We start from the raw sequence: 21,452 nt of genomic DNA, 5'->3' as shown, positions 1-21,452 counted from the left end.
AATTGTACTCTTAAAGTGTGTAAAGACTCCAAGATACTCATGAAAAACAATTTAAAATCTATATTATATGTTTTTTAGGCAAATGTAGTTTCAGGGGGAAGCTGTTGTAGCATCAGAGAACAGTAATCAGAATCAGTTGTGGTATCTACGTTTGGGTCATATGAGTGACAATGGGTGATTTGTTTTGAGCAAGTAAAGTTTGTTGAATAGGTATAAAGAAGGACTTTTGAGTTTTTGTGAACACTGTGTATTTGACAAGTAGACCAGAGGTAAGTTGGATTATGTTTATTCTAACTTATGGGATCTATACAGAGTTTCCTCTAAGAGTAGTGTCAGATACTTTATGACATTGATTGATGATTATTTTAGTAAGGTATGAATGTATTTTCTGAAATTCAAAAAAGATGCATTTTCAACATTTATCAGATGGAATATCATGATTGAGAAGCAGATAGAGAGGAAGATCAAGTGTCTTAGGACTGACAATGGATTAGAATTTTGCAATCATGAGTTTGATGACTTCTGTAATACGGAAAGTATAGTGAGACACTGCACTTGTGTTGGGACACTACAACAGAATGATATTGCAGAACGCATGAATAAAACACTTTATGATATGACACGAAACATGTTGTCTCATTCAAGTGTGAGATAGAAATTTTGGGCTGAAGTTGTGAATAGTGTTAGTTTCTTAGTTAATATATCTCCATCCACATCTATTGAGAGTAAGACTCTTTTTGAGATATGGTCTGGGTCACATGCTAATTACTCTCAATTGAGAGTGTTTGGTTATCTTGGTTATGCTTATGTTAGGGATAGTAAGCTTGAGCCGAAGGCAAAGAAGTGCATATTTCTGGGGTATGCATATAGAGAGAAAGCCTACAGGTTGTGGTGTAGTGATCCCAAGTCTCTAGGGTTGATTATCAATGATATGTGACATTTAATAAGTCTGCTTCATTAGACAGTCAAAAGAGGAAGATAATATCAGAATCAGATCACAGTGTCAGAAAACAAGCAGAATTAGAAGTTCAGTCCAATGATTCGGACAATGAAGTGCATGATCTTAATCAAGAAGTTGATAGTGCATGATGCAAACAAAGTTAAAAACACTCAAGATACTCAAAGAGCATCAAAATGTGACTTGGAGCAAATTTCAAATGATGTAAATACAAATAGAGTTCCAAATATGTAAAGTTTCAGCGGATCAGTAATAAGATCAAAGGCAAAGAAACTTAAAGAGTTGTTCCAAGTTTTCACTCAAAAACATGTAGATGATGGACTGGCCAATTGTAGAAAGTTCAAATATGAGCTTTTTGAACAGTTCAAATTCGTAATTTTAATTGGATTTAAATGATTTGGAATAATTTGGGCTTGTTTGAGTCTTATTGATAATAGATGCATAAGTCTTGTGTATGAGCTGGATTAGTTGAGTTGTTTTAAGTATTTTAGATTGTTTTATTTTAGTTTGAGTTAATTAAGCCTATATAGTCAAAGTGTAACTAATTTGGGCTTAAGTCTTGTATTAGTGTTATTACAAGAATGAGCCCATAACTATATGGTGCTACAAACAATTAGTAGTGTTGGTTAAGAAGATTGGAGTTATAAGGAGTTACATAACAATTACATGTTTATAATTAACCTAGTTATTGTTGGAGTTACAATTGTAATTATCACATAATTAGCCTAGTTATTGTGAGAGTTACAATTGTAGTTATTGTGTTGTAATTTATAATTGATTTCTTTGGCTATAAATATCAAATGAACTCTTCTCTGTGGACATCAAAAGTTGTAATAAAATATTTCAGAATTGAGTCAAGAGTGTTTTGACTTTCTTTTTACTTTATGCATAAGATGTTGATTTGGAATACAATTCTTATCACTTATATTTTAATTTTGATTTCCTATTTCAATTGTTTTTTTGTGTTTGTTTGGATTGGGCTCAAGGGATATTATTTATCTTTCTTGGGTTCTATTTAACTTCTTTCATTTAGGTGATTGAACAAATTCATTTTTACTTGTAATCTAAATTATATTCTAAACCGATTGAAAAGTTTTAAGATTTAAGCAATGGTCTTAGATTCCGCATCAGTTCACCTGATTAACAACAACCATATAGTATTATAACAGGCAGAGAGAAAAGACAGATCAGATGACCACAGAGGTATGAGAATATGGTTGCATATAACTTGTCAGTTGCGAGACCGATTGATTTGCAAGAACCAGGTAGTTCAGATGATTAATGTTGTGTGAAGAACTTGATGGCAGATGTCACTATATTTAGGGATCAAATAACAAGTTTAGGTAAGATAGTTAGCTGCTTTGATGATAGAGGAAATTCAATGATGATAGAGGAAATTCAAGCCAATTGGAAGATTTATTAATGTGTTTTGAATTTTAACGATTTTTATATATATTTTGAGAGTAATTTATTTAGATTTTTTCTATATTTATCTTAAAAATTATTTGATATATATTGTATAGCGTTTTTATTTGTGAAGAACTCTGTTAGTTTCTCTATATATAAGTTTGCTAACATATTAGTGATGTACTCTCATATTATATAATATAATTCTTTTTTGTTGATATTGTCTGGAAATATAGACACATTGATAAAACATGTAAAAAATTTATATTCTTTTTTTTTCTGGTTTTACTTTAATGTGATTGTACATGCTTTAAAAATTAATTTTTCCCAACAGAAAAAATGCAAAGAGCTTCACCTGTAAAACTTTATGTCGTTACCGGATAGTATAGACTTAATACCTTACTTTCTTTTGGTGTTCAAGACCAAAAATATAGTAAAAACAAGTGATTTTTATGTTGATAAAAGAACTAGATTATATCTAACATATGATATTTTTTTTCTATTTTTTAGAATTTTTTTATAATTCTTATTTTTTAAATATATTTATTTATTTTTTTATAAAACTAACTTTTATTTTTTATATTTAGATAAATTTTAGTCATGATATTATGTGAGTTAACAACGAATTAATGAAGTTATAATTTTTTAAAATATTATTTTAGTTTTGAAATGATAAAAATATCGCGTTTAATATAAAATTTAAATATTTATATTATTTTAATATTTTATGATAAAATGATATAATTCATTGTATATACAATATTTGTAATGAATTATATTAATAAATATATTTATTGAAAAGTATAGTCCATCTCTCCTTTCAAAGAGTAATACAAAAGCTTGGATATATTTATTCAAATTGGTTTCAGAGTATTAGTTAAAATTTTGAATTCAAGAGCTTTTTTTTTTTTTTTTTTGGTAATTAATAATTTATTTTAAAATATAAGAAAAATTATCAAACTGTCAGTCATAAAACAATTTACATGGCTGTTAAATTGACATTCCCAAAGTACTCAAACTTGATTTGCAGATGAAAAAGGATTCATTCAAAATAAATCAAAACACTTTTCTGTTTGCAAGATTTGCAGATCAATTCAGCCACTGTGCTTGCTGCCACAAACGACCTCTGACAAAACGCTTACGCTCTGCTCCTTCCATGTGTTTCGGTTCGGTCAACTCTCTGCCCGTCTTCAATGGCAAACCCTAGGATTCGGGCTCTGACATGGTGGAGGAAGTGGACCAAGAAGGACTGGGCAATCGCAGTCGCTGGATGCACCTCCATCATCTTCCTTCTCTCTTTCTTTTTTGATTCTCGAACGGTCGCTAACTCGGGCGTTCACCCGTCCTCAAATCCCGCCGCAACCAACGTTGTCAATCTCGTCGACCTGACTTTGCTGCACAATGCCGAAGACAGAGGCGCATGTACTAAATTCATTTTTTTCTCGTCTTAGCGAACGGATTGTTGCCATTATCTTTTCAAATGATTTGTAATTTGTTGTGATGCAGTTTGCTTAGACGGTAGCTTGCCAGCGTACCATTTTCGGAGAGGCTTTGGATCAGGTTCTAATAGTTGGATTCTCCACATTGAGGTCTTTACTTCATTTCTTTTTCTTTATAGTGTATTTACGTTGTTCCGTGGCTGGTGGAGCTTCTAATTTTAACTTGCAGATTTTTGTTTTTGTCTTTTTAATTTTAGGGAGGAGGATGGTGCAGCACTTTGGCATCATGTGCTCAGCGTAAAATGACCGCGTTAGGCTCATCAAACTACATGGAACAAGTTAGCTTTCGTGGAATTCTGAGTAGTCACCCTTCGGAAAATCCTGGTAATCCTGGACTATTATTCCTACTTCTATGTTCGTTCCTTTTCATTACAACTTCGAGGACCTTCTTCAGTTTATCTTTGCTGTATCGGGTGCTGGTTGTATTGGCTGCAGTTATAAAGTGAATAGCTTAGGTACTATTTAGCTAGAGAGGATTAAATAATTAGTAAGCTAGTTAGCCGAGTGGATCAATTAAACACCAGAATAGAGTATAAAAGACTCTGGATGACCTGTAAAATATAGCGTGAGGAAATCTCATGCACGTTCTTTCTTATATTCCTCTGTTACTCTATATTTCTTTCTTTGCATCTTAGGCTATGATATGAAATAAATGAATTATTTTTGTGGAATTTATGTAATGTTTCAATTCCACTTGAAAATCTTTTTGCAGATTAATTTTCACCATCTTCCAATAGATTTTTCATTATTCCTAAATTGGACTAAATGTAGATTTCCGAGTGAAATTCCTTAAAAATAATTCATTTCTTCCAAGCATAGTCTTAGTGTTCCTATTGGATCCTAAATTGTCCTAAACTTAGGTCTCTTTGCTAATTGGTCCTTAAACCAGAGGTATTGGGAAGTCTGGACATCTCGTGGCACCATGGCAGATGGGATTATAAACCAAGACTGGTAAGAAACTGGAGGCATTGGGAAGGGAGAATGAGCAGAATCATGCCAGAGCTATGACAGATATTAAGCTTCTCATCAAATGCTTGAACTTTAAGCAGCCAGAACAGGTGCAGTGGTGATGTTGATTCCATCGGGCATTGGTGATTGCTGATATGACTGGAAAATGCAGGTCTTGTAAGATAGCAGTAAATTCAACTTCAAGCAGTGAGTGTACGACAATGAAATTCATCAGGGCTTGGTGGAGGCACCAATTGGACTTCTTTGATACTGATGGTTAGAGCATTGATGACCATCTCCTGACAGTGACCAACTCTTTTGTGTTGAGGCCAATTTTTGCTGCGTAGTTATGTTCTTCTTCTCGATCGTTAAATGGAAATGAATTTACGTTCTTGATTGATTTAAGGTTTTTTGGGATTTGTGAAATTGGATAGTGAACACAGGAATTTCTTTTTTGGTACCAATTGACATAGCACAATATGATAGAGTCTAGAAAGATACCAACTTGATTTTAGTTCTCTTTCTCTCAGCTGAGTCCTCTTCAGAGCAGCTTCTTGGAGGTTCCTTTTCCAATTTGAGAAGTACAGGAGGCCCTTTTTTTGTAATGAGGATAAAACCCTTGGGCAGAGGCATTTTCTATGGCTTTCTTGCAATGAATTGAGGTTGTGATTAAGGATGAGGTGATGGAGTTTTTTTTTTTTTTTTTTAAAAAAAAATAAAAAGTGTAATGAGGTGATGGAGTTATTCAATGAATTTTATGTAATGTTAAATGTGTGAAAAGGTTAAATTCCTCCTTTCTCGTACTCATTCCCAATGGAAAAAACTGTTGACCTTAAGGATTTCAGATCTATTAGTTTGGTTTGCATTATCTACAACTTGATTGCAAAAGTTTTTACAAAAACGTTGAGTATTATTGTGAAGTCAGTGGTGTGAGAGGTTCAGCACACATCTATCAGGGGTAGACATATTCTAGGTGCATCTCCTAGGGGCAAACAAAACTATTACGAGCAATGGAGACTATGAATTTTGTGCAAATTGGATATTGAGAAAGCATATGATTACATCTCTTGATCATTTCTGTTGTATCTAATTGAGAGGATGCCTTTGGGGCCAACTGGATAGATTTGGTAAAAATTTGTCTTTCTACTGCCTCATTTGCTTTGATGCTATTGTTAACGAGGGACCATCTAAATTCTTGCATGAACTAGAGGTTTGAGACAGGTAGGTTCTCTCTCGCTCTTGCTCTTCTCTCTTGTTATAAAAGCTTTTTAGCATCCTGATTAGAGCTTGGGAGGTGAAATATGTTTATTATCTTATGGGTGGTTGGGGAAATTAGATGATAGAGCTAACACACCTTTGCTGATGTTATGAACTTGTTAATGAGACCAAGTGAAGAAGCTCTTCGAGAATTACGACATAGTCTCCTTTGTTTTTAAGCGGGCTTGGGGCTCAATATCAATTGGGGGAAGTCAGATATGATCCCTTTGGGAATGGTGTTTTTTTTTAAAAATGAAAGTGTATTGATGTGTTGTGGCCAATAGGGTACCACCCATATACAAAAGATTTACAAGTCAGTAAACATACTTACAATTGAGACAAAATCAACCAAGTTATCAAGGTTATATCCTAGAACAATTGAACCAAAACAGTGAAACCATCTATCCGTGATATTGATAAAGTTATCTTCTTTCCCTTTAGGAAAGGTGTTAGAGTCAATGAGCTAGCTAAAGTCCTGGAGGAGAGATTAAGCCATATAAAATCTGCATTCTTGAACATCCCCTTCTATTTCTTATCTCTTCTCTCTGTTTCGAGCAGTGTGGCTAAAACAATCAAGTCCTTAAAGTGCAAATTTTTAGTAGGGTGAAAGCACATATCAAAAGAAACATCAGTTGGTTGCTTGGAATAAGATCAAGTGCCTCTCGTGTAACAGGGGCTTAGGCATTAGGTCCATTTCTAAGTTTAACAAGGCATTGCTGGCTAAATAGCAATATAAAGATCCTCTACTAATGCTCCATACAAGAAGTTCATTCTTGTGAAGTTTTGGCTCGAGGATAATGGTGTACCACTATGAATGGTAGAGGTGCCTTTTTGGCTTAGCCTTTGGGGCTGGATCAACAGAGACTGGAATCAGATTATGAATTGCATAAGGTTCCAAGTTGGCAATGACAGTAGGATTAGATTCTGGACTAGTCATTGTGGTACATGGTTAGACCTTTGAGAGACATCTGCCCATAAATTTTTCATTTGCAACTTACAAAGAGGCAAAGAGGTATGTTATGAGTGGAACAGTGATGTGGTTGAGTGAACTAACTCTTCTTCGCAATCATAATGACTGGAGGTGGATGAGTGGCTCAAACTTCTTTTATTGTTGGAGTCAGTAAAGCAAGCGGTCACATCTAGATGTCATCTTCATTTGGAAAATAAATAAAAGTGGAAAATTCTTGGTGACACAATTTTTTGGGGAACGAAGTCTGGTTTACTTCCTATAAAACAAGTGCAGAAGACTAAAGCTTCTCCTCATATTATATGTTTTGCGTGAGACGCTCCGTGCGAGAGGATCATCACCTTGTATAATCTGGCTAAATGAGCTAGAACAAAATTATTGGTTTTCATAGATAAAACATCAAATTCAATTTCATCTTTATAAATTCTCATCTCAGTAGGATCTTTTGCACCTGTGAGTGATTGTGACAGGGGTATTGTTCTCTATAACAATCTTAGAGAATTTGTATGTATCTGGCTCTATCTTAAGATCTAACTTAGCAGCAAAAAGCCTAGAAACCATATTAATTGCACATTAATTTGAACCTTTCTTCTTCACATCTAAGAGAAACTTGTACAATGGTAGTGAATGTCTTTTTCCATTTCTCTTGACTGTTGGTAATGACTAACGACTTGAAGATCTGAATTCTTAGTATCTCTAGTTTCTTGAGACTCAAGATTATAAGTTGTGCTTCCAAATGATCCTATTATAGCATCATATTTTTTAAGTTTGCTTAAGTTAAGCTGAAATTCAATCTGGAATAGAGGTTTAGATGGATTATAAGTCATTTGTAGAAAAATCAATATTTAAATCATGAAAATCACAAAATTACTGCAAACTGAAACTACTGTGAGCACACCCTAATGCCAAGAACTCAATATCAATATCTATATCATGCTTGGTAATCAAGGAATAAAATATGTTATACTACTAACTAAAGGAGAAAAAAACTGTAACAAAATATAATTACTGTAAGAGTCTTGCTAAGATACAATTATTAGATGGTTCTCCATCAGAAAAATTGAGAGCCATGATTTCTTGCATCAAATTTCGAGCTAAAACCACGGACCTTTTCGATCCTGAAAACCTGCTTCCACTGCAGCTCCAAAGTTAAAGCAAACACAACTCAAAGACACAGTTGAATGAATGCTGCCACTACTAAACACAACTTCCACCAAATCCAGTACCTTATGACCAGTGCAAAAATAGAAACCAAGTCTTCTTCATCCGGTCCATGATGAGGAAACAGATAGAAACTGCCGCCTTGAAGGAAAGAGTGGAACTATTGTGCAAGGATGTGGAACCACTGCTGCCTTTCACGCCATAATGTGAAGCAAGGTTTCCATACCTAACCTAGAGGACAAGGCTTCTTACGGGGGCACCTGATCTGCCGTGAAGTTTTATCTGGTTTTCTCTTCCGCCCCCTATTTGGCTTAGATTTCTTAGTCTCTGCTTTTGTATTTCTTCCTTTCTGCTTAGTATTTATCTTTTATCAAAAAAATTTATAGGAACTTAAGATTTTTGTTAGAATAGTTCTATGCAGCTGTTTAAGAGAGTATGTAATTAGGTTAAAGGGCATTGGGGTAAAATACACCATATGTAAATTAACGTAACTAATGGTCTATTTCTTTTTCTGTTCTAGAAAATTTGTATATATATGCTATAATATTCAATAAAATATATATTCAACCATTGTTCATAGCAGCTAGTTGTATCTCTGTTTGTTTCCGCTCACCTTCTCAATTACCGCTTAAGTTATGCACCAGTGAAAACCGTTACTGCCACTTCTCTATTCTGTTATAATTAAAATAAATCCATTAATTTGCACAAATTCAAAAAGTTGCAACCTCGCACAATTACCACCCACAACTGGCATTATTGGTTGATTTGCCAAGCCACTGGTGACTGCATCCACCACCACCAATTGGGGTGCATAAAGCTACCACCATGAGCTGCATGTGGTATGGCCAGCAGCCAAGTTTGGTTTCTGTTGTGACCGGATCCTGACAACCAGAGCTTGCTTACCACATAGCTTGACTGAGAAGGCAACAACCAAGCTCTGCTTGCAGGGGCAGCCTGATTGATGGATGATGACCAAATCTGGACATGGTTGCAAACTGCAGATGGTCAATGATTGCACCAGGATGGTCATGCAACTGCAGCTGGCAATAATCAGTCGCCTGTTGCTAGTCACTTGGCTTGCTTTAGACATTTTTAATTCTATTAAAAAATATATCTATTATTTTAAAATTATATATATATTTATAGTAATTATTATTTTTATTGTGTCTTTATATAATCGATTATTATTATCTAAACAATATTTATCTTTATGCCCATTTTGGTAATATTATATTCTTTATGAAACATGGTCATTTGTCATACTACAATAAAAGATGCTCGCACTGGCTATAAACAGTAAAAGCTGCATAAGCAGTAAGGATGGCAGTTAATATAGTTAAGCTGTTAAAGACTGGTTAGAGCTGTTATAGACTTGTGAATTGTTATGTGGAGAGAAGCCAGTAGTTCAAAGACTTTTTGTCACCAACTATAAGAAATGCTGATATTCACACAAATGTTTGTATTGGACAAAGTTTTATCCCCCACCCTCTAAAAAAAAAAGAAACGAAGTCAAAATTGAAAAATCACGAGATCCACTTTGTTGGTGGCCCAAAGTAAGTTTGGGATGATCTGGATCATATAACAACTTTGTTCATTTATTTTTCTGCACTGAATCATTTTATTTTGATGTTCTTTTCTCTCTCAGATTTCTTTAACTGGAACAAAGTTAAGATACGGTACTGTGATGGTGCGTCTTTTGCTGGGCACCCTGAAAATGAATTGAAGGTGAACTTGATTATTTTGATTGGAAAAGTTTCTTGTAATGAGTTTGAATTTCATCATTTGCAATATGAAAAAATGTTTTTGCTACTCTTTTACTTATTTGTGTTGCCTCATACTTCGTGCCGTAGAATAATACAACAAGACTCTTCTTCAGAGGCCAGCTTATATGGGAAGCATTAATGGATGAACTTTTATCTCTTGGCTTGTCTAATGCTAAACAGGTAGCTTCCTTGTTTCTTTTAAGAGTATCTTGGTCTTTCTTACTGAGAGCTTCAAGGATCTAGATAGTTAGTGCTCATGTTGCTGGTTCAAGAACCCTGACGATAGAAGGGGACACTCCCATTGGTCTAGATAAATTTTGTGAAGATTTGGCACTTCTTTTACTTTTTTTTGGGCATTTATCTTTTACTTCTATAATAAATAATAAATTAAAGCAGCTGAGAAGCTGAACCAGATTTTTGAGTATCATTTTGATACCATAGTGACATTTAGTAAATGTTCATCTTGGTAAAATGCAGAGATTGAATTTATACAATAGTCTTTGAATGTCCTAAAATTTTTCCTTGCAAATTTCTCCATATATTCTTCATTTTTTATCTATTATGAGAATGGAAGCATTGGACATTTTTCAGTTTAATTTCTTTTTATCTCTTATCCTTTTGTTTTTGTCCAGAACAGTCTCAACTAGGGACATAATCTTCTATCCTTTATCTCGAAGATATATTACCATATAATCTATTTGCCCATGACAATTGTTTCTGCTTTTGCAGTTCATTATTTTGGTCAGCTCCAATTATTTCCTTTGGCCAATAGAATTTTCCATTTAAGCTGATGTATTTTAGGAATTTTTCAGGCTCTTCTTTCAGGGTGCTCTGCTGGAGGGTTGGCGACCCTAATACATTGTGATAACTTTCGGAACCACCTGCCAAAGGATATAACTGTCAAATGTCTTGCTGATGCAGGTTTTTTCCTTGATGAGTATGTCTTTGTATGCTATTATTGCTCTCTATACTGATAAGGTTAAGCTATTATGTCTTTGGGGTGTTTTGTGGGGGTGGGGGGAGGGGGTGTTTGGTCCTGTGTCACATATTTCATGACTGCTCTGTATTCAAGCTTGTTGGAAGACAGACTTATGGCTAAACTTACTAATGCTTTGTCACTTAAGACCGGCATATTAATAGAAAAGCCCTCATGACTGTTTGTACTACTGCAGAAATCTGGCAAAAATCTAGAGGGTTACTGATGATGTAATAAACTACAGTGGGTTTATGGAGCCCATGCATATATCTGATCTTATCAAATACTTCTCTTCTACTCTGCTTGCTAACTGACCTTTAATGCATGTAAGAATGAAGGATGAGAACAGAAAACTGAAATTACTGTTTCTTCCATTTCAGGCCAGACATCCTCGGAAATTACACCATGAGATCTTTCTATCATGATGTTGTCGACCTTCAGGTTCTGCTTCACTTTGCAAAAATGACTGCTCAGATACATCATTACCATATCATGCTCTTATCGTTATTATTTTTTTCAGTAGGAAAAAGATATTATAGACACTAGGTACCATGGAGCTGCCACCCTAGTACTTAGGCAAGAAAGCAAATTTACAAAGTAGGGTCTGCTAAAATATGTAAAAGGCTCCAGTAGCTTTTCAAAAATGAAGCGGATGGCATCTGAACAAAAGACATAAGTTTACTATCCAGTGGGGAAATAGGGCATCAAACATTCTTATGGTACATTCTTTCCTAATGGTCCAGAAAGTAGTGGGGAAGAGCAATCAGCTTCTTCTTCTTGTTAATCTGGATACCATTCGAAGCTAGAAGGTTAGAGTAGATAGAGCCATTCTCACAACCCATCATTTGCCCATCAGACTAGTGACCGAGTCCCATAGATTTCTCCCCTCATAGCACCATAGATTTGGGGATTCATTGTCACACAAACAAAGGGATTACCTACTTGACGACCCAAACACCTCTTTTTCTCAAGTTATCCATGGTGAGAATGCAAGGCCAAGCTGCTTCCCTGAAAAAAGGCCACCCATGGTGAGGCTCTATGTTTCCATATGCATTTCTATGGGAACCTATCAAACATGACATCATTGCTGTTCAAGGCTGATAGTAAGAGTTGACAAATAATTTTCTAATATTAGGGCTTCTAGATCGGCTCATCATTGCTATTTTGGTGTACAAGACGTTTATATAAAGAAGAAAGAAAACAAATGAATTCCTTTCCTCCATTTACCATTCATTGAGATCATAGATGAGAGAAATATGTCATACCCTCCCATCCTCTGAAGATCGGAAGACGTGTATTAGCAAACAAGTGGCTTTTTTCTTGCTCTGTCACCCTATTTTGTTGTTTATCTAAAAAAATGTACTCTATTTTGTTGTGGAGTGTAGATATAAGAATACTCATGAACAATTCCTTCACTTTGAAGATATGGGGAGAGTGTTTGGTAAAGTTATCACGGACATTGTCAACGCAAAAGAATTTGATTTCCACCCCAAACTGAGTTTTGACTGTGTAGCGAAGTTGGAAATAACATAATTGATTTCAGATTTGGATTTTAGCAAAAAAAGTCAAGTTATCCGAGTGCAATCATCAATAGATGTAATAAATCATCTAGCCCAGCATGTCCAATTATCTTGTCTTCACTGCTGGAAGAAAGGGCGGCTTGTGGCATCTTAAGTGCATCAAAAAAGTATAACTCATTCTGTGCCTCAGCATGTCCAATAATCTTTCTCAAGTTCTGACTCTAAAGTTTACAATGAAAAGAAGAAAAAATTATTTTATAATTTAGTTCATGCGATAATTTGGTTACGGATATGAGATTTATATGTAACTTAGACACATGAAGTACATCAACAAGAATAAAATGAGGACTGAGGTTGACGCAATCCTTTGGAAGATTTGGGAAGGAGGGACCATTTTTTAACACTATATGAGGTTGGTGAAATGCACAAACCAATCCGCAAACCCCACTTAATGCCAAAAAGACGCGCTGTGGTAAGTAAATCTAGAAATTCCATTCTACATGGTTGTATGTTTTCACCAGATCAAGCTTAGAGAGGTCTTATTTGTGTCCTTTTTGATGACTTCATCAACAATTTGTTAACTACTAGCATTGCTTCCAAAGTTGTCAGTCCTCAATGAAAGCCAGATTGGGCTTTCCCCAACACCTTCCCTAGAATTAGTCAAATTGTAAGGACCTTGGCAAAAAGCTTGTAAATGGACCCAATAAGACTAATAGGCCTAGAAAACTTCATATCAGAAATATCCTGTGTGGGGATGAGAGCCACGAAATGGCATTAAGGCTGAAAACAAACTTTCCAGTGGAACTCCTTAGACAGATGGTATCATATTTGACGGATATCCAATTGCTTTACAAGAAAGCCATAAAAAAGGGATCAGGGCTAAGACAACATGCAGCAAGGGTTTCCTACTCTTCAAATTATTGTCATATTTAATCTTTTGTCATACTTCTTGCTTTATGACTTAAGAGCCACTATATGCTGAATTTGGCCCATGTTAATATGAATGGGATTTTTTAACAATTTGAATTCACCCAACAAGTCTTGCTACATGAATCAACAATAGCTGCTAGAAAAGCAAAGTAAATGGGGAAGACATAAAATTCCAACTACAGGAATTCATTTAGTGATACCTTGTTATGTTAAAAGCTTCTAAACCCTGGCTGTCACAGACTTTTCCTCCCTGGGCTTAGCTTTAATCATCTAGTTCCCAAGAGTATCATGAACATCATCCTCAATTGCTGAGTGACAATACAAACTCCATAGTGTGGAAAATTTTATCAAGAACATTGGTAACAAACTCCATTGACTGGAGATTTTCTCTATGGAATCTCAAATGCTTCTCAAGCTAACATGGGAAGGATAATGTTATCATGGCATGTGAATGGTTAGCATAGTTCCCTTTTTGATATAAAATTTGCATAAAGTTGAACTTAAATACATAATCTCTCGTTTTATTTGTTTTTACACATGAAACATGCAACTTCAACATTTTTGAAAAAATCATTTCTGTATCAGGTTTGAATAGATCTAAACTTAGACAACTGATATAATTGCTTGTTTTATTTGTTCTGACACATCACTCAAAAAAGTATTAAATAATAGAAGTTTATACGAAATTATGAACTCTCTAGCTAGCCTAAGTTATTGTGGTAGTGCCATTCGACATCCATGCTACTCAGGGAAACAGGCTAAAGCTCTTGGGTCTTTCATATTCAATTTTCTCCTGATCAGCACTAATAATAATTTCTATTTCCTTTACTCGTTTGTTTGGATCTTTTTTGAGTTTGATGGAATCTCTTTGTTACATGTCCTAGTGACAGACTGTATCGAAAAGTTTGCACAAGAACTGTGTTGATAGAATGGAACCATTTAAGGCAGGTTTTCTTCTTATCATCCCCCTTGCCCCCTTTTTTACTCTCTTTCATATTCAATATTCTCCATATTTTCTGCCGAGGTCTGATTTATAATATAACCCTGTATTAACTGTGTGGCAGTGTCTTTTTCCTCAAGAAATGGTTAAAAATATAAAAACACCAGTATTTCTTGTCAACCCCGCATACGACTTTTGGCAGGTAATTTTATCAAACCATGACTTACATATTCTCTCTTTAGTATGGCTATTTTAGTATGCAATATGTATTTTCTGATACTAATCGATATCTGCCAGATACAAAATATATTGGTACCAGATGTGTCAGATCCCCATCACTACTGGGTAAAGTGCAGACTGAACATACAGAATTGTAATCACGGCCAGATGGAAGTACTTCAAGGTCATTGAATCTAAACTACGTAATGTTTTCTGCTTGAACTTGTTTAAAGTGCATGCATTACATTTAAAAGGATAATAGGATATTATTATCTTGTATTCTTGATGGCTTAGGCTACTATCCGCTTTGAAAACAGATTGATGAGACTGAAATTATTTTCTAGAGGAATTCTTTACATGAGATGCCTGAGAGTTGTATGTTAGTCTACATTGACCTGTATGTGCCAACAACAATACATACCTATTAATTCTTGATTTTGTTCTGCATATTGTAAAAGCTCCAATTCTTCATGTCTTGTTAAACATGAAACATTTATGCTGGGAAGTGTATTTTATGTATTAGGTAGAAGGGTATAGTAGTAAAATACTTGTATATGTATAATTGTATGTTCCTTTTTATTATTTTCAAGAACATGTAGCCATAGGACCCTAAAATACTCAACAATAAACATAACGTTCATTCTTCCACATGGTGCTAAATACCCTAGTTTTTCTTTCACAAGTCCTAATCATCATCACAAGAAAAATATAAAAATTTAAATAGGGCTAGCCTTCATAGCCAGTCAGTACTACCACCGCTGCCAGCCTTCATAGTCAGCCACCTGCAAGCTCAAGCACCTCCAGCTGCGTACCTTGTCCATCTGCACACCTTGTCCAGCTGCGCGCATGCCGACCTACTAGGCTTTCTCCAGCTGTGCCTGCACCACCTGTCGGCCCTGCTCCAGTCTTGCCTCTACCACCAGAGCCACATGCCCCTAGGACCAGCCACTGTTGTTGCTCTCTACACCAGAAATCCCGCTGCTCCGGATAGCTTCCTGTCCAAGCATGGCTGTTTCTGATTTTGCCTCTACCGAACTGATTTTCCTTGCTCAGAGTTTTAGATCATATAAGAGATTACGTCCCAAACTATTGGCGCAAATCCGTTGCAAATTTGCAACAATTGATTGGAGATTTCTAATCAATTTATGCCGCCTAACTTGAACGGAAAAAATTACCTGAAGTGGTTGCAACTGATCCTTACGATCCTCAAAAGGAAAGGAAAACTCACCCATAACTAGGATCGGGGGACCTACAATTTAATGCTCGAGTCGAAGAAGATTTAATGAAACAATGACATGGCTCTGGAACTCAATTCTCCCAAAGATCAGTAGCATGTGTATGTTCTTATCCAATGAGAAATAGGTTTGGAAGTAATCAGGGAAATATACTTAAAGATTAAAGGCGCAGCCCAAGTATATGATTTACCAATCAAGATTTGGCCTACAAAGTAAGGAAACAAATTAGTGACTGAATATTTCAGTCTCCTGAAAGATTTGTGGTAATAACTAAATGAGTATCATTGACTCATATGAATTGCAATAAAGATGCAGCCTCTCTGAAGAAATTCGTGAAAAAACATAAAACACACCAATTTATGCCTTTATTAAGAATATGGTCAGGTGAGAGTTCAAATCCTGGGATGAGAAGAAATACCATCATTGAGTGAATTGATATCTGTTTTTGCAAAAGAAGAGCGGGAGGTGGGTTATGCTAGAACTTCACTCTACTGAGAGCTCAACGATGACAACCAAAAGCTCCAAATCACGCCAACAGACAAATGAGCTGAGTTACAATGATATATCAGCAACTAATCGAGAGAATAAGGATAATCTATGGTATACCTTTCATAAGAAATCAAGATATACTAAGGAGAAATGCTGGAACCTCCATTGGAAGCCTGCCACATCTAGTAAAAATTGTGGATAAAAGAATAATTTCCCTACCGCCTCAAGGACAAACACATGTGGTCAACCAACAGGGGAAGAGAAGGCTGCTGATCTCAGTGATCGCCAAGCAGAAATCGAGTGCCTGAGGACTCAACTTGAGTCTCTGGAGAAATCTAAAAGTACAGGTCTATTGACCATTCAATTACATTTTCTACCTCATGTGGACTAAATATCTCAGTAATTTCTCTATGTTGTCCTGGAGTATGGAGTCATAAGCTATAAATCATATGATCAACTCCTCCAAATACGTTAACGCCTATGTTTTGTGTCCCAATAATAAGAAAATATTATAATTACTGCTAATAGTTCACTAATCATAGTAACAGAAGTTGGAAACATGAAGATTCGCCTCACTTTATTCTTATGTTGCACGGATCTAATTTCAGTAACCTAAATATTACATAACGTTAATTGTAAGTGATATTTTCTTCATCTCATTGCAGGCCTCAGGAAGATGATTAACATGCTGAGGCACAGAATAAGTTGTATCTTTTAGATGTATTTGAGATGCCATACAATGCTCTCTGCTCCAGTACCTTAGATAAGATATGATTACACCAAGACAATTAGGACATTATTCTTTTTTTATCCTTAAAGTTATGTTCCCCTCTTTAAAGATTTAAAAATTGGAATATACACTGTGATATACGTAAATTTGTAAAATATAAATGTGTAATCTTTCCTCCTAGTAATAAAAGAAGTAAGTTTCCTTTTACATTGATTCACAATGATGTTTGCAAGATCTCCAAAATATTCTTAACATTTTTTAGACTTAGATTATTTATTTCATTTATCGATGATTATACTTGAATAACTTGGCTCAATTTAAAGTGAAAATTAAGCGTTTTTGCTATGATAATGCTCGTCAATACTTTAACAGAACACTATCCTTATTATTTTAAAGAGAAAGGATTGATCATGAGGCTTCTTGTGTCCATAGTTCATAATAATCAAGTGGAATGGCAGAATAAAAAAATAGTCACTTGCTTGCTACTACACACGCTTTCTTGTTCCAAAACATTTGCTTGGAAAGACACTGAGGGAAGGCTGTATTGACTGTCATGTATCTTATAAACAAATTACCATCTAGGATGTTGGAATTCTGGAGTCCTAGAAAAGTCTTTTCTACCTTCTTTTCTAACGTAGGGATCACAAATAACTAATATTTAGAGTTTTTGGATGTATTGTCTATGTTCATATACATCAACTTCAAAGGAGAAAACTTATCCTTTGGTCCATTAAGTGTGTATTCGTTGGGTACTCCCTGGGCAAAAGGAATATAAGTGTTATCATCTTTCTACCCAAAAATTTTATGTTTCGCTGATGTCACTTTTATTGAGAGAGTCATTTTTCAATCAACCTTATTTTTAAAGGGAGACTGTATTGGAAGTTAAGAAGGATTTATTCTTCTCTGACATTCCCCTACCCTCAAACAAAATCCTCTCAAGTACCCAAAACACTAGAGAACCTGAGTTCACAAAAAGAACCTGAACCCATATTCCTGTAGGACCCAGGATTTTTTCTCAAGTATAATCAATAAGGAAAAACCTAGATCCTGATATCAAGCAAGTTCGAGCATCTAAGTTTTGTGCAGGAGATGAGGTAAATTTTGGGATCTTTTACCTTTTGATATAGATATACCTATTACACTTAGAAAGGGGACGGAGAAATGTACTAACCATTCACTTTACTTGATTTCAATCTTTTTATCATTTGAAAGATGTCCTCTATCTCAAAAAAAATTTCTTATGAGTCTAAATGCAATGTTTATTCTTGATATACTATGTAAGACTTCATCCTGTGAGAATGAAAAAATGCTATAAATGTTCAAATTGGAGGTGATGAACTTACACAAGGAAAAGAGACTTGTAGGATACAAGTGGGTGTTTACTATAAAGTATAAGACTAATGAGATCATAGAGAGTTACAAGAAAAGACTGGTGCTTGAAAGATATACTCAAACTTATGGGATAAACTATTGGGAGACCCATGACCTATTGTAAAAATGAATACAATTACAATGATTTTATGTAAAAATGTCTTCCTTCATGGGAATTTAGAAAAATATATATATAAGAATTTTTCGATATTTACCAAAGAGGTAGGGGTAGATAAAGTGTGTAAATTAAAAAAAGTATTTTGTAGTCTCATGCAATCTCCAAGAACATGGTTCGGAAGGTTTGCAAGAGTAATGTTAGCAATAGGGTACAAACAGAGTCGGGAGAATGCACCCTATTTACCAAGCATTTAGATTCAGGGAGTGTTATAACTTTGTCGGTATATAGCTTTGTTTGTATATGTTGATATATTGTGATAAGTGATAATGAGATTTGTGCTCAAACAATGGTTAGCCAGAGAGTTTGAGATTAAAAAATTGAGGAAAATAAGCTATTTCCTTTGTATAAAAATGACTCACTCAAAAGTTGGGATATTTATCTTACAACAGAAATATATCAATTGTCTTTGAAAGGAAATAAGTAAGCTGGTGTGTAAGTCTGCTCGCACTCTAATTGATCCCAGTTATAAATTAGGACTGGCAGAAGAAGGCACCAAAATCAACAAGGAAATCTATCAAAGGTTTGTTTAAAAATTGATATACTTGTCATATACAAGACCAGACTTTGTTTATGCATTGAGTGTGGTAGGCCAATCCATACACAACCTCAAGGAAGTACACTATAGGCCACGTACTTGAAGGGGACATAAGGGAAATGTATCATGTTTAAAAGAAACAATATGTTACTTTTTGAAGTATACACTGATGTAGATTATGCAAGGTCTGTAGTAGACAGAAGACCCACCATTGACTATTGTACCTTCTTTAGAAAGAATCTAGTCATATTGAGAAGTAAAAAACAAAATATGTTAGAAGATGTAGTGCAGAGTTAAAATTCCAAGCAATGACTCGATGAGTATATGGACTATTATGATTAAAGATTATTCTAGAAGACTTGGAAATTAAATGGGGTGGTCCTATGAGATTCTACTGTGATAATAAATTGACTATCAGTAGTGTTCACAATATAGTACAACATGACATAGTTGAATGTGTTGAGATTGGTAGATATTTCATCAAGGAAAAATTGGATTGTGATTTGATATCTACTCCTTGTATACCTGCCACCTTACAACTTGTTGACGTGTTGATTGAGGGTTTAAGTGTAACCAAAGATTTCAGATAATCATTACCAAGTTGGGAATGGATACTGTCTATTCACCAGCTTGAAAGACATTGTTGGAAAGTATGTATTATGTTATTAGGGTAAATGGTATATTAGTAAAATACTCACATATGCAATTAATTGTATATTTGCTTTTATTATTCTCAAGAATATATATATAAGCCCTTAATACTCAACAATAAACATAAAGTTCATTCTTCCACAATTTATGAGAGGTGTTGTTCTCTCTAGCTCACTTTGCTTCATGCAGTCAATTTCCTCAATGTCAATCAGTTTATGGTGTTCTTTTTTTGTGTTATCTACTTACCTTTTTCTGGTCTGTAGGTTTCCGTAGTTCCCTGCTGAAGGCAGTGAACGAGTTCCTGCTAAACAACAGAAATGGGGTGTTCGTAAATTCATGCTTTATTCACTGCCAGACATGGATGGGTGAGACTTGGCATTCACCCAGTTCTCCTAGAATCAACAACAGGGTAAGGAAAATTTTAACCTCTGTTTCTGGATGATGATTTATCAATTAGCTTAGCCGAGGTATTGTTATTGTTTTGCTTTATGGCTGAGACTTTAGGTTTCATATACGATGCTCTAAACAGATTTTGATCATACCTGAATTTGTCCGTCCTTGAGTGGGGTTATGGTATAGCATGGCTGAGTTTTGCAATGCAATGGACAATTATTAATGCATTGTTCTACTTTTTCGCTTCCAGGCTTTTATAAGACATGCAAAAATGGTTGATTTAAAATGCTCGTGCTGTAGGAAAACTTCCATAGTATTTGAAAATCAATGTACATAGCATTTTTAATTGTTTTGGCTTATTGATGTAGGATAAAGAGGTATGCTCAAGAAAATATTTATTTAAAAATCAAAATTGGAGATCTCGGATCTTAATAATCAAATCAATAATTCAATATTTATATAATAATCATATGAATAGTGTATGAAATAACTTAATATAATATAATATTTATAGGTAGCAGGATACAATCAGAATATAAATTCTTGAGTCTATATAAGAATATTCTACTAAATTGAAAAATAAGTTAATTAATTAAATAACCTATAATAGAGAATAAGTAAATGGTATTCTTACTGAATAGGAAAAAAGTAAATTCATACCACTAGTTCCTGAATAACCTAAATACTTTGATCATACATAATATTATGTTTACATGGATATATCTTAATATTAAAATATGTCCAATTTAGTATCTTTCTCTTCTGCATTACCTTGGTTTTCAGATGTGGTCACTGTACATGATATTTAACTGTTCTGGCCAGTGCCAGCAACTAGTGATATGTTTATTTCCTGTTTGGAGTTCTATTATCATAACAACTCTAGTTATTTGACTATTTGTGGAGCAGACAATTGCAGAATCTGTAGGAGATTGGTATTTCAACCGAAAAGTAGTGAAGCAAATTGACTGTCCTTATCCATGCAATCCTACCTGCTACAACATGGATTTTACTCGAGGTTAATCAAGTTCATCATATGGTTAAGATTTTTCCATTGGTCATTCTGACTCCTGGTCTCCAATTACTCGAGCTGCCTTGGTGGAAACCCTCTCTATGCATAGGAAAAAGAATATGGTGGTTTTTGAATACGCAATGCATGGTTGATATCAGGACTTCCTTCATTTGCTGCTTTTGGGCTGCGGATTTCGTGTTTGTTGATTAGTGGGCGGAGACAATGGAGTGAATTGGCATTGAAATTATATATTGAACTCATCTATACTCATTGTATAGCTTGAGTCAGTTATTTATATAATTTCCTTTTATATCAA

The 21,452-nt window shown here is 34.8% G+C and overlaps 2 protein-coding genes across 5 annotated transcripts in view; both read left to right on the top strand.

Moving 5' to 3' along the window:
• The window catches only part of ALG10 (DIE2/ALG10 family), a 26,700-nt gene extending 23,118 nt beyond the window's left edge, over nucleotides 1–3,582 (top strand). The window contains exon 12 of the mRNA XM_088210395.1: nucleotides 3,446–3,582. Coding sequence (XP_088066521.1) covers nucleotide 3,446 — 1 coding nt within the window. The 3' untranslated portion in view covers nucleotides 3,447–3,582. The remainder of the gene's footprint in view (nucleotides 1–3,445) is intronic.
• On the top strand, nucleotides 3,559–21,452 carry LOC110806318 (pectin acetylesterase 5-like). Of its 4 annotated transcripts, XM_088210407.1 has the most exons (12): nucleotides 3,559–3,787; nucleotides 3,872–3,954; nucleotides 4,062–4,188; nucleotides 9,843–9,922; nucleotides 10,048–10,140; nucleotides 10,773–10,897; nucleotides 11,317–11,377; nucleotides 14,277–14,330; nucleotides 14,451–14,528; nucleotides 14,624–14,729; nucleotides 19,998–20,143; nucleotides 21,034–21,452. In XM_088210407.1, the coding sequence occupies exons 1-12, from the start codon at nucleotides 3,559–3,561 to the stop codon at nucleotides 21,145–21,147; spliced, it is 1,296 nt and encodes a 431-aa protein (XP_088066533.1). In that variant the 3' UTR covers nucleotides 21,148–21,452. The 4 variants fall into 4 exon arrangements, with proteins under 4 accessions (XP_088066533.1, XP_088066535.1, XP_088066534.1 ...); XM_088210409.1 differs by lacking the exon at nucleotides 21,034–21,452 and having other exon boundaries at nucleotides 14,624–14,748; nucleotides 19,998–20,138; XM_088210408.1 differs by lacking the exons at nucleotides 19,998–20,143; nucleotides 21,034–21,452 and adding an exon at nucleotides 16,935–17,219.

This window comes from Carica papaya, chromosome 8, assembly GCF_054855325.1.
Source record: "Carica papaya isolate Zhongbai chromosome 8, ASM5485532v1, whole genome shotgun sequence".
NCBI classification, from domain to species: domain Eukaryota; kingdom Viridiplantae; phylum Streptophyta; class Magnoliopsida; order Brassicales; family Caricaceae; genus Carica; species Carica papaya.
This window is presented reverse-complemented; position numbering and strand designations above follow the sequence as displayed.

Bases quoted from the DNA above. Each gene is read 5' to 3' on its own strand.
- LOC110806318 (XM_088210407.1), top strand. From the start codon at position 3,559: ATGGCAAACCCTAGGATTCGGGCTCTGACATGGTGGAGGAAGTGGACC. The intron at 3,788-3,871 runs GTACTAAATTCA...GTTGTGATGCAG, and splicing joins TGCCGAAGACAGAGGCGCAT to TTTGCTTAGACGGTAGCTTG. The intron at 20,144-21,033 runs GTAAGGAAAATT...TTTGTGGAGCAG, and splicing joins CTCCTAGAATCAACAACAGG to ACAATTGCAGAATCTGTAGG.